The following is a 13,992-nucleotide window of genomic DNA, read 5'->3' on the forward strand; positions in this document are numbered from 1 at the left end:
AAGGGAGTGGTGCCATATAAAGCAGCTGACCCTGACTACAACACATGCATAACCATGCCTGGGTAACAGCTGCATACAATTTGACAAGGAAGGCTGGAATGGATGCTGATGTACTAAGTACTGAGTAGAAACAAATGCAGTAGTGGCCCAGTTCTCATTCCTCTAAAATTTCAACTGTTGTCACCTTTTCCACAGTACCAGCCCACCAACAGCTACTATTTGAATGAACAAGCCAAACATAAAGCCATTATTGAAGCAAAATAAATTGTGCATACTCCTTTCTTAAGTATTTACTAGTCCACCAACCTCCTCTCCTTTGTATTTACTTCCCCTTTGATAGATGAACAGCTTTGCAACTTAAAAAAATGGTTGCAAAACCTGCGATGAGCAAACTCGGTATTAAGGCTCACAAGTGTCTGAAATCAAAACACCTGATTGAAATTCTTCTGAATTTTCCTTTGTATTTTAATTCTCCTTACTGCAAAGGATACAGAAGAGCTGAGTAAGCAAGTGATGTCACTGGACTTTACAAAATAGGCAGAAAATGCATAAAGTGTAAAGATGCAATGCACATCAATTTATTTCCCAATTACTTACATAATAGGTATTGTTGCTTTTTGTTATTACATCTTGCAAATTTATATGATTTTAAACATGCATTCTTATACTTTGCCTAGCAATTCTACTTGATTATCTACTAGGCAGAGATATATTTCTAATTAAAACATAAGTAAACATGCAATCAAGTGACATATAAAACCTATGTCATTCATAACACAAAGCTTTCAGTGTAGGTATCCTGGCTGCATCCTGAAATCTGAAGGTACCAGTAAACAGATCTTCCTGTTACACCATTCAATAGGAATAAAAAGCTCACAAGGCTGAAATTTAAACAACCTAAGAAAGCAGGACTGATTCCAGCTGTAAACATGTCTGCAATTCCAGTCGTGGGTTGCTGCCTAAGGCAGAAAAAGCCACTGAAATCACAGAAATTCCCTCCTGGTAGAAACTTCTGTCTGCAAGAAAGAGGCTACTCTAGTTGTGGAAGCAGAACTGACATCATTAAAAAGGAGACAAATCCTGCTCTACATTATCTTAGTCTAAATTCCAAATAATTTTGGCAGCACCAGTATGCATTTAAAAAATCTTAGTGCAACAGAGGAAAAATTTCCCTAATGACCCTTTTAAAGAATCTCCAAAGCAATTCTGCCCTGAAAATATACAAAGTATTTCCTCCAGAACAGGTTTCTTTATAAAAATGTCAAATGGATTTTTGGCAGTGATAATTTTCCTACTTCAAGTTTCAATTTTCAAAACCATGATTTCAAAGATCTCAATCTGCAAATGGGATAAGTTGTGACTTTAAGTCCAGGTAAGCTTAGAGGAAGGCACTGGATTTGGCATTGCATTTCCCAAAGAACATGCAGATGACAGGCAAACACACACACATGCTTCACCCTCTGTCCCCAAATTCAGAAACCAAGACATTTAAGTGAATGCCTTTGAGGCAGAAGAACATTATTTTCCCACTCTAAAGTCATCTGGATAATTATACCCTGCAAGTAGTGCTAAACACTTGAAGGAACTACTACGTAATTAGACTTTGCAGGTGTGCCATTTATTTTGTAAAGCCCCAACGGGAGAAAAAAGTTGACACAAACACCAGTTTAATCATTAGCTTTTTTGTGAAGTTCTGACTAATATAAAAAGTCACAAGTGTCCATGTTTCAAAAGCCAGAATTCCAGCCGTTGGCTTAGTCTAGACTTATCTATGTAGTGTTCCATTAATATTATTATGTTTCTATCAGATCAATAATAAAATCCTTTGTGAAAGCTGATTGGAAAACCACAAAGAAAGACCTACATACCAACTACTGCTGCAAACACACTTTTTGTTCAAGGAGTACATTGTGCTACTTTTTCTATTTCTTCTGAGGAGGCAAACAGCTTATGAGAGGAAGAGTTAAGGACAGCACTAGTAACTAAGAGTCTTCATGCTGTCCTGAGTTAGGACACCTGGGGATAATAACATAAAAATGCTGGCCTTCCTTAAAAGAGACTGAGGGTTTATCAAAATCAAGAATTTTTCCACAACCTCTTTAGAGCAGCCCAGAGCTGGCCTTCACTAGTTCTTAATGGATTCAAAATCATGATCACTGCTTCTCATTTATGTGGCAATATTATCAGTCGATGCAAAATTCCTTTGGTAAGCAGCCAAGGCAACTTCTCCCCACCCTGACAAAGAAAAAATAAACATATTTTAAAAGCCACACAAACCAAACCAGTTGATATTAATAAAAAGCGGGAGAATTGAAGATCCTTTGTTTCATTTGACACCATTTTCCTCTATATTCATTAACTGTTTGGATTTTTATTTTTTTAAGAACAAAGAATGTTGGCAGAATTAAAACCGCACGACTACTACCTAAATAATGGGAGTGGGCAGAGGAAGAAAAATTCAAACACTAATTTATGTGCTAAAATTCTATTTATTGCCTATAGTCATCATGTGGGAGGACAGATATCAGATCATTATTGGGGAAAGTAAGGGGCAAGATATTTTTGAACTGTTTTTCAGTTTGTACCACCTGTGTGCAGTCCAAAACAGCAGCTGGATCTCACTTTGGCATTCACACCAGAAAGCACTGCCATCACCTCTTTCTATCGAAGTGATTTGGCAAGGCAGACCAGCAATGCAGAACAGCCCTGCACAGCACCAGCAGCTCTGCTGGGGCAGGCAGGGCCTCAACCTGGAGAGCTCCTTAAAAATATGCACATGAAAATCAACTATTTGATCTTCATCCCACACCAAAAGATAACACTAGAATCAAAAGTGGGTATTTAAAACAAAAGTGAACTGATTTAAGTCTGGGACCAGTTTTTATTAAAAAATATTACTACTAGATAGAGAAATAAGACTTCTCCTTGTTGTAACCTAAATTAGGTAATAACCTCTTAATAAAATGCTATTAGTTATAGGCATAAATTATGAATCTTTCTATATTTTTTCCTATCTCATAACAACTCTGAAGACAAAAGGATTTTTATAGCCTCAAAAAAAAATCTCCCGAAGAGATTATTTTTTAAATCTCAATGCATCTTTTCTGTCTTATCAAAGAATCAAAACTGACAATGCTATTCTTGAAAAACATTTATGCAGTTCAGTCTGCTTAACAGCTGACTGCAATTTAACAAAATTTCATTTTGGCCTCCTTCTCTGTTTATATCAGTAACAAAAGAGAAAAAAAAAAAGGAAATCAAACACATTTACTTGCAGCACTATCTCAGCAACAGGCACATTATACAATGCCTTGGTGACTTCCTGCTTAGGAACCCTACTAAACTCTTCTGGCACATCTGAAATTTTGTTAAGTTTTATTAGAAGAAAAAATGTGCTGGCTCCCTTGCTCCAATTCTTCTTGCCTGCATAATATCCAAGTTATGCTATGTCCTACTCACAATTAGAACTTGTTCTGAATATTATGTAATGTGTGAGAATCATCTATTTCTTGTACAAAAATTAATGTTTGTTTAGTCAAGGTCCTGCATAATTTATTAAAATTTAGAAAAAAGAATTTAATAGTTTGGTTAAGTCCTCTTAGGAAAATGGCTTTATCTAGACTAAATCTTCACAGAAATATTCTTCAAAGCAGGGGTTAATCTGTCCGCAGTCACAGCTGCTTATCAAAAGACAGTTGGACAGCAATTTGCTGCACTCCTTTCCCCCTGAGATGGTGCCTCAAATTCTCCAGTCTCATGTGATGCCATTCTTACCAAAGGAATTTATTGAACACTCCAAATGAACAGCCCATGCAATTAGGAAGAAAGAATGCTGAAAATGAGTATGATCAACAAGTACATCAGAGCCACAGAATAAGTGAGGCTAGAAAGAATCCCAGAGGAGGTTTATCGCCTAACCTTACACCAAAAACATGACTAAGAGGTCAGATCAGGTTGCTCTGGACTTTATCCAGTTGGGACTTAAAATCCTCTAGGGATGTAGACTGGATTGCCTCTCATTCAAATGCACAGCTGTCAATGGAGTGGGGAAAAATATCTTCCTTACCACCAGTCAGAACCTTTCCTGGTTTAATTTATGTCCATAAATTGATAACGCACTTCACATGCTTCCTGGGGAAAGTCCCTATGTTATATTTATGAGTGATTTTCACAAACCAAATGAGAACATTAGTTTGACTGGACAAGTGAAGACATTTTTATGTCCTATTTAAAGCAGAGACATATTAGCAATCCCGTATCAGCTCAATAGGCTGGTATTACACAGAAAGACTGAAAATTTAGTATGCAGAAAACAAGAAAATGCCACTGAGAATTCTCAGAATTCACCTCAAGAACAGTATTTCAATTGTTTTATTGGAGTAACAATAAAAATGTGAGTGCTATTAATACTCAAGACCATTCCCAAGTACAGCCAAAAATGAATATCATAATTTATTCACAACTTTGGATAAGAATATGCGCTCTGGCATTTAGTCTATATGTCGAATTAACTCCTGATAAGCTGGGATAGGAAGGAAGAAAGCCAAGGAACAACCTGGAATACTGCTTTTTGTCTGATTTTTTACTGATACCATTAACCTAAAGTGGGACAGTAGAAATATGAAGGAAGAGCTACACCTAACACAACCATTTTCAGACCTACCAGAGACAGGTACATTTGAAGTAGAACAATACTAAAACAAGTTAGTATTTGATGTTTTTGTTAAGAAAATCCAATTTTAAAAATCCAAATATTTTTAAACAGTTTTGGATTAATTAGAAGTCTAATTTTAGGCTTGTTCAAGCAACTTTAAATATTTTTTATTTACTAAGCATACATGAGATAAAATATATCAAAATTGACAAATGGCATATCAATTCTAACTCCTGTACAAGCAGTACATGCATTCCTTATCAGAAGAAACAGAACAAAACAGATTTCTAATCAATACCTGAAGTACTAGATTTCAGAGCAGAATTAAGCAATTCAGTTGAGCATGAACTACAATAGTCATATATTTTCTATGCTTTCTCTCCCAAAACCTACGAAAATCACAAGTGTTCCTTTGCAGAATAATCCTGAAAAATAAGATTTTCCCAGTACCGCTGCTTTTGTCTAGAAATGTTTCTGGAGCTATGTTGTAAGAAAAAGCAACTTCAGTCTGAAAACATCCCTCTTTATCCCTGAGCCTGAAAAATTCTCAGTTCTAGTGAAGATAACAAGATTCTACCATCTTCTCCCTGTGGTTGCTGCTGGTTCCTATCAGGCAAGAATCTAATACAGTGGAATTGCCCAGGTACTCTCCAGGCTGCAGCTGCAATATCAGACAAACAGGCAGAGGAGAATCCATCACATGCAGGAAGGGAAAAAAGGAAAACATAATGGGTAAGTGGCAAATATCTTCATTTATATGATAATTATACAACTGACTATCACTGCTACAATTATTGGACTGATTGAAGAAATACATTACTGAATTAATTTAATTACCTTTCTATCTCTTCCAAAAATGAAGAGCCCTTAAAGAAAACACATTTGCACAACAGAAGATATTTCTTAAAAGATGGCTATTTCCATAATAAAACTACAGTCTTAAACCCAACTAATTTTTACTAACAGGAAAGAGAGATTCTCTCCTCCATCCTCTCCTGAAGCAATACATTTTAAGAGAAGTATCTAAAGCGAAGTTTTAAAAAGCTTCCCTGAAAAATCTGTGGAACTTGCCTGTCTTCAAGAATTTAAACAAATTAGGAATATCATAAAAACACCACTTAAATGAAAACTGCAACATTGCCAAACTCACACTACAGCATTTTTTCCTGATTCACTCTGAGAAAAATAAATAAATCTCTATTTAAAATCTATCAAGCATACATAATCAAAGAACCATAAAGATTTTGCTGGCAATGCCTTTTTTTTTAACATACTTCAAAAGTATCTACATAAACTCCCCAGATATCATCTGTTACAAGTATTGCATAGATTGTTGGGCTAAGTGTCCATAACAGACATCAGAGAGAGTGCTGCAGTTTACTATCCCAATGTTTATGAAGTTTTGCTGTCTATTCATTAGCACACTTTAGATGCAGCATAATGAAAAGTTTTAATAAACAGGAGGAGTAAAAAAAAAAAAAATCATCAACCTTTTTTTTTCTTTTTTTGTTTTCCCTCCCCTTCCCCTGCACCATGACCTATTTTCTTGAATAACATGCAGATCTACTGAGGACATTAACCTGTTTCCATGTCACAGTAACAGCCCATGTATCAACATGCTGAGATGCATTAGCTGTTGTTTATTGATTCATTTATAAGTTCACTGTACTGGGAATACAAACTGGAGGATTATCAAGTCTTTTGCTATCTCTGCTTTGTGACACACTTTACTGATTAACTATTTCCCAGAACACATTTATTTCCATGTTTTGTGGAAATACTTACAGAAGATTCCTCCTCTTCAAACAGTCTCCCACATCTGAATCACTCTTACATATTTTTAGTCCATTCATTATTTTCAAAATTCAAAATGTAATAAACCACATATCTTTTTAAAATTAAACCATATGAATTACATCCACCAAACAATATCTATTACAAATACTGACATTTACCAAGTATGAGAAATAAACAAGCAGATAGGATAAAAAAACATTAAAAAAGCTAATTTCCCCTTGATTCCCTGCAGGCTTCTCATATGTGAACTCTTCCCACCACATACAGGACATGCAGCATGTACCTCTGCATACCTTTTGGTGAGCCAAACTGTTCCATAAGAAAAGCATTCTAGTCAAGACACCAGTGTGGGACCATTGGTAATGACAGTTCATCCTACCTGCTTCTACCTTTGAACCAGTAGTTACTTACTGCTTATTTGTAAAGCAAATATTCAAACCCACTCTTTTTAGTGCCAGTTTATGGCACTAAATTGTTTATACCTATATATAGCTAGCAAGCTTGACTACATTCTAAAAACAGGTATCTGCAATAAACCCACACTGACTGCTTCAATTTAAAGAGGATGGGAAAGCAGCTGAAATTTAACTGCCTGAATTTTCAGAGTTGTAAAAGACAAAAGGGAAAAGCAATTCCAAAAGCCAGACTTCTAGCCTTTCAAATTCAAGGACTGCTTGCATGATCAAATGCACACATCAAATCAATTATGACAGAATGTAAAAACCCAGAGTTTATTGCAAAATAATTAAAAGATCACCAGGGTTCATGTTCTGGCACACTTTTACAGACAACCACAATTCAATGGAATTTTATCGGTGTTAAAAAAAAGCCACAACAACAACAACAACAAAAAAAAAAAAAAAAAAAAAAAAAAAAAAAAGAAAAGAAAAAGAAATCTAAACAAAAAAATGGCATAGTTTCAGGTTTGGAGAGATATTTGAAAGAGGGAAACATTCATAAATTATATCTATGGGTTTTAAAACCCTAATTTCTCCAATTCTCAAAAACCCCCAAGGATTCAGATATTTTGCTTTCAACAACAGAACCCTTGGAAAATGAGTGCAGTGCCATCAGAGGAGTGGGGAAAAAATTACAAAAGAGATACAGCTCACATCCTGTCAACTAGAAATGCTATGCAAAAAAGAAAATACTGCCCCAAGAGGAATGCTATAGCTGATGCTCTCTAGAGGGAGCAAACAAACTGCACCAAGGATACACCACACAGCATAATCATATACCTTGTTTCACTAGTAACTTGTAATTTTTTTGGGTTGCCCACAGAAGCATACGATCAAAACAGGTTTCCTACCAATACCTTTTGAATCAGTTGGCCAATTTTCAACATTTTGAAATAAAACCCCCAGAGATCTCAAAAATAACTTATGTTCCTATAAACTACATGAAAATTAATGGTCGGCTAGTGGAAAAAGACCTAATTTGCTCTCAAAGTGAGAGGAAAATAGGAAATTCACCTCTTTATATTTGATTTGGCAGCAGATCAGTTCGTACAGAAACAGCAATGTCTGTTGATATGAAATTGAATGAGATTAAGAATTGGAGGAGAAGGGATCAGGAGATAAAAAGACAATCCAAATACATACAAATGTTCATTTTGTTATTTCTGTAGCTCACAGAAACCGTGACTTGTAGACAGTAACTTAATAGCCTTAAAAACTAAGAATCACTTACCCAAGTATGTACATTTGTTGACCTCCTGCTCACTAGGTTGCCTAGGAACATCTTATCTCAGAATGAATGGGAAAATAGTTTATGAGCCCATCTGGACATTTGAAATACTTTTTGAATCTATTTTATGAAATCCATGCAAATGGTTTTCCATTATGCTTTTTTACAGCATTAAAGATATCAATGAAGAAAAAAGTAGAGGAGTAATAAAGACAATATATTCTGAAAAGGCTTTCACAGACAAATACCAACTTGGATACAACATGCAGAAATGTTGGTGGGATGACTCAGCTCCTAATGATATTTTATTTAAGTTCATTTTCTTAGCAGTAGCCTGATGTGGTTAATAACTCCCAGTAGGCTACTTAGAGCTGTAGATTCATTTTCCCATTAATGGCAGCAAAAGGTTCTTTGTTAATGGTTTTAGGATAATGCTGGGTTTTGCCATATGGTTGGATTTGTATGAGGGTTTCTCATGAAAAGTCAGAGAGTGTAAGAAATTGTTACTATATTTAACTGCAGTGTCCTCACACGCACAGCAGACAACTGGAACGGACACTGTTCTAATATTTACAAGTGCAAACGATGCTCAATATTTACTGCATGTTCTGTTTAAGAGGACTACAGGGACCTTAAACAAGAGAACATATGGATAGATCAGAGGATTCGTAATACAATACTGAGCTTTTCACCTCTAGGTCATTGGTTCAAATCTAAACTGGTTGGTAATGAAGGCAAGCTACTATCATCTGACAGCCCTGGCCTTTGCAAATTGATTTGTCAGTCCTGATCTCATCAAACTCAAAATTCAACATGTCAATTTGCATTTCTGAAAACAACCCCAGCAACATAACAAAAAAATGAACAAACAGAAGTAATCTCTTCCTCCTCAGATACCATCTCCAGACCAGAGTCTTTGGAGAGTGCCAAAGGAACACAGAATTATAGCACTAGTAGCACAACACATCATTCTGTGGATAAAGGTTACTTCTGACTCTCAGATACCAATTATAATTTCCTCTGTACAAGTACAAAGCTTTCAGAGCTTTTATTAAGAAAGAAAAGAAAGAAAAGACCAATCTGCAGGTCTTAAAGCTGCAATGTCATAGTCTTGCTTAAAGATCTCTTCAGATACCTTGTTCAAAGGTGTGTTTCTTAAGGTTGAAGGTTTTGAAGAAAATTGTCATAGTACTCTATAAAAAGAATATCAAATTTACTGCCCATGTTGTTATGATGTATTTGCAGTCAAAATGTTTAAACACCAGTTGTAGCAGCAACATTGCATAATATTGCTTGAAGACAGCTTTCATTCAGAAATAGATTTATTTACAAGTTATCATGAATAATACTAGAGAAGCCATATTTTTACAGTATTTCTTTAAAATCATGTTAGACAGAAAAAGTACGGATTATGCCATAAGAGTACATAATTTTCCACATGCTCTCATAATTGTAACAAAAATGGTTTTGTTACAACAATGGTTGTGTCAAAACCACAACCAGCCCTTTCCTTTGCCTCTTACTAGCTTGGAAGCAACCAAAAGAAACACTCAGCAGGTACCACAGTTCTCCATTTCACTAAGCAATCAGTGCTACAGGAGTGAATAGACACACCAATTTTTAATGCAGTACCTTTAAGATCATCTTTACTCCACAAACTTAGGGCACTAGACAACAAAATCTACTGAAAGTTTTACACTCCATGAACATGAAACGTTACTCCTAATATTTGAGATTACAACAGAACACATACAACTCACAAATCTTAGAAAGTATCAAAAAAGTAAGAGCCTCTTGCAAGTTCCTTGGTTTTTACTAAGGTGCTGATAAACTTCTTTTTCCAATAACTCCAGATATAAAACATTTACTGTAACTTTAGGAAAGGCCCCACAGGTTAACTTCCCAGCTGAATGACTGTACAAAGGTTCTGCAAGCTGAGTAATTTAGCTGGTATAGTCTATTGCTATAAAACCAGAGCAGAGCTTTACAAACAGCCCAGCCATATCCTAGTCTGGCCAAACATTAGACCCATAGTGTCCCATAAACAGTGGCTGGTGAGATGCACCCAAACCCAACCTTCCCTGGTCCCAGAACAAGAAACTCCATGGATCAAGTGACATAACAGAAAAAGAGAAAAAATGAACTGCACACTAAACTTGTATGTCTTATGGTGTCAAAAGACACCATAAGAGACCGACTACGTTGTGTCATTTGTCTTAGAAAGTGCCCAGACTACACCAGGAGATGGTTCCTCGCAGCAGTCTCCCACACAGAGCATGAGCCTAGGGAATGGGGCTGCCTACAGATGAAGGGAAGAAGGCAAATCCTAAGGACTGGGGATTGCCCACTACTTGACTTGCAATTAACAGGACCAATAGAGAGATCCAAGCAAGCCAATCAAAATTTCTTGACAGTCAGTAATAAAATTTCACGCTGTTCCTCTCTGCCATCAAGCATATCTTTTCTAGGGAATGACCTGCAGAGACAGAATATAAGATGGCTTTGGAATTGTGCCTGCAGCCACTATTGACAGAAAATAAAGAAATTTAAAAGCAAACAATAAGTATTTCAGAGAACAAATTAAAATAAACTGTTTGAATAAATGTGTGGAACATTTGTCAAGAAAGTGAAGGATGTATAAGGTATTCAGAAGGCTGCATGAGAAAAAATGAAGAAAATACTGCAAAGCTCTACAGGTATCAACAGATGTGTTAATTATAAGACAGTTTTGTTGGTTCTGAAGTTAGGTAAGCAAATTTTTTTAAAAAAACACAAAAACAAACAATAGCTGTGACTTTTTATTGTTTTTTCATCCTCTTACCTCATTTTTTTTTTCTTTTTTTAATATCATCTGTTGCAATTTGCACGGTTGGACCAAAGTGATTCTGGACAGCCATAACTCTTCTTTACATAGGTATGTTTATAGAGCCCTCAAACTCAATGAGCCTCTCAAGGTAACATACTTTTTGAAGCTCCACAAACTGTGAAATAAACACACTTTCTCTTCTATGTACTGTCCATAAAAACTCACCTAAGAAGGCTTAATTCCTAATAACATCTCCAAGACTAGACAGAGAAGGATTTAAATTCCCATTATCCTTTTTAACAAACTTGTGACTAGAGTCTCAAAATAGACACTTAACCCAGAACTGAGAGAAGAACTGGCATATTTCTTACCTGCAATGCCTGAAAGAAATAAACTGAAATGTTTTACAGCTGCCTCCAAAATGTCTAAATTCTCTGGGATAATTGTAAATTTTCTGCACTGGACAAATCAGGCACGCCCTTACTCCTCACTGCACCCCAAGAACATTGGGGCAAAAGACTTCATAGGTGACATCACCAGGTGAGAAGGAAACAAACGAGCAGAAAAATAAAGAAGCTCCTATTTAATCCAGTCTAAATGAGATGCAGCATGCTTGATTAGGTATAGTTTTGATTAGGTGATCGAATAGAACTTACAGATTATCCTATCTAATTAAACTGTTATTATTTCTATCACTTCCTAAATGAGAACAGATTTCAACAGGCTGACAAATATTTTTCAGCCCATAAGACTTTTTTCTAATTATTTTTAAGAGCTGTCATATTCAAGTCATGTGTTACCTCACCAGCTGAGTTCTCAGCACAGCAGTACTTTCCTTCACTCTTGAAGCAAATACAAGACTATCTATGTTGCTGCTGTTTTTCCAAAACTGCTACTCAGTGTCAAGTATATTGCAGAACAGAATGTTTTCGTTGTAGATTTTTTTCAAGTCTGAACAGTAGCACAAACTTAGAGAATTTTTTCTTTTCACTATATGTCTTTCTTCCAAGCTGCATGAGAAATACACAACTATTTTCCTTCCCTTTCCACATGCATTTTTATCCATTATTAAATCCCTCAGAATTTGTTCTGAAATCTGAAAAGCTTTTTGAATTTTTTTAACACACAAGATCAGCCATTACAATACCCATAAGAAGTTCACGTAGCTGAAAGACCAGAAAGCCATTGTGCCTGCAACTTTCTGAAAGCAGAGGGTGTATATTGTTATGGTTTCTATTTATAGCTGTAATCCTCCTGAACGTCCACTCATAATCCTTCTACTCAAAGAAAGGTTTCAAGAGAAATCCGACTCTGGCAAAGCAAAGAGCTTCCGCTTTCTTTTAAAAGAAGGGGGGGGGGAAAGCACATGGTTTTGCCTACCTTAGACCAACATGGTAAATTAAATACTGAGGAGGTTCTTCTAACCAACAGCAGCTCCAATGCAAGTTTAACTTTTGACGGCAGCGGATCACGCCTGGGTTATTAACCAAGATAATACAACACCCCTTATAATTTCAAAGACCCCCGCGAATAAAATACCTTTCTAGCCTCTAGCATTCTCTTTTTCTTGTACCTTCCACTCCTTTTCTCTTCCGCGGGCGCGCAGAGCAGAGGGGCCTTTCACTCACAGTCCCGCCGGAGGTGGGGCCGGGATTCGGGCCCGGCCGAGTCCCGCACGGACCGCGCTGCGGCCCGGCCGAGGCGGGCGGGGGCTGCGCCACAGCGCAGAGCGGGGGTCGCCAGCGGCGAGGCTCCGGGCACGCGGTCAAGCAGCCAGTGAACAGCCGGGTCTGGCCGCGGTTTCTCCTGAGGGGACAGGTCGGCAGGAGAGCAATCCGCCGTGCTCCGGGAGCGGTTTCAGTCCTCACCTGTCCCCGCGCGCGGGTCCCGCCGGCCGCGCTCATCCCCCGCTGCCATAGCTACGGGCAGCCGCCGCCCGCCTCTCGCGAGAGCCGCCATCTTCCCGCGAGAGCCGCGGGCTGCGCCGGCGGCGGGCGCCTCCTGTGGCGAGAGGGCTGAGGGAGCGCGGGGCGGCGGCGGCGGCGCTGCTGCTGCTGCTGCTGCTGCTGCTGCTGCTGCTGCTGCTGCTGCTGCTGCTGCTGCTGCTGCTGCTGCTGCTGCTGCTGCTGCTGCTGCTGCTGCTGCTGCTGCTGCTGCTGCTGCTGCTGCTGCTGCTGCTGCTTGGGCGCGGCGCTGCCTGCCGGGAAACGCATCGGGCGCTGGCACAGCGCCATGGGATTGCCGACAGCTGTAAAGCTTGGGCAGTGCTAGCTGCGAGCCACGGCTGGAGGAAACAGACACGTTCATATCTTGCAAAAGTTTGCTTGTAGTTCATGTGAGCTGAGTTAGCTGACAGGCTAGAGCCAAGACATGGTGTCTTCAACACCATGCGTACTTCAGGTGTGAATTAGACCATCACAGGATGAGAGAAAATTGAGTAAGATATTTTAGAAATTTGTAGTGTGATTTTCTGAATACTAGACGACATGTAAAATTACTATAAACCTCACATTCCTTGAATTGTGTCAACTGTACATTGCAACCTCTGATTTTCCTGTCATCAGTGCAAACTGATCTTAATATTAACTCTGGTGTAACAGTATTCTTGGTGACACCCAAGAAACACTTTTCAAGCCAACTGAAATAAATAGGTGCTTCCCTATGAATTCAGGACCATGCATATAGAGAGAATCTGAGGAGAATTGTGGGAACCACCATTTCCAGTTGGTACCTCAGTGAAAGAGGTAAGAGGCTTATCCACACCTGGATAAACAACAATAGTAATTACTCAGACAGAAACATGAAGACGTGAGGACTAATACATTTTCTTTTCTGCTCTTTTATTTCCAGTGTTCCCAGCATCTGAGACATACAGCTTTTGTAACAATTCTTAGCAAAATGCCATGACCTCTGTAAGTGTACAGGAAGTTCTTTCTATTTAATTGTTGAGCCCATTTTTACATAAGTGAATTGATGCATAGTGTTCTGTATCTAAAAGATGTGTGCCAGAATTTCCAGCTTCTGGGAAATAATTCCCATTCCATTTCAG

General features: G+C 38.0%; 1 protein-coding gene across 5 annotated transcripts in view; it reads right to left on the minus strand.

The window, feature by feature from the left end:
* The window catches only part of USP54 (ubiquitin specific peptidase 54), a 92,677-nt gene extending 79,866 nt beyond the window's left edge, over positions 1 to 12,811 (minus strand). For 3 of the 5 annotated variants that reach the window (XM_053949306.1, XM_053949304.1, XM_053949308.1), the window contains exon 1: positions 12,483 to 12,811. In XM_053949306.1, the coding sequence (XP_053805281.1) occupies positions 12,483 to 12,500 (18 nt within the window). In that variant the 5' untranslated portion in view covers positions 12,501 to 12,811. The remainder of the gene's footprint in view (positions 1 to 12,482) is intronic. The other 2 variants (XM_053949307.1, XM_053949305.1) reach the window with 1 other exon arrangement.
* Between the last annotated feature and the right edge of the window lie 1,181 nt (positions 12,812 to 13,992).

The sequence above is a fragment of the Vidua chalybeata genome, chromosome 8 (genome assembly GCF_026979565.1).
Source record: "Vidua chalybeata isolate OUT-0048 chromosome 8, bVidCha1 merged haplotype, whole genome shotgun sequence".
Classification (NCBI taxonomy): Eukaryota; Metazoa; Chordata; class Aves; order Passeriformes; family Viduidae; genus Vidua; species Vidua chalybeata.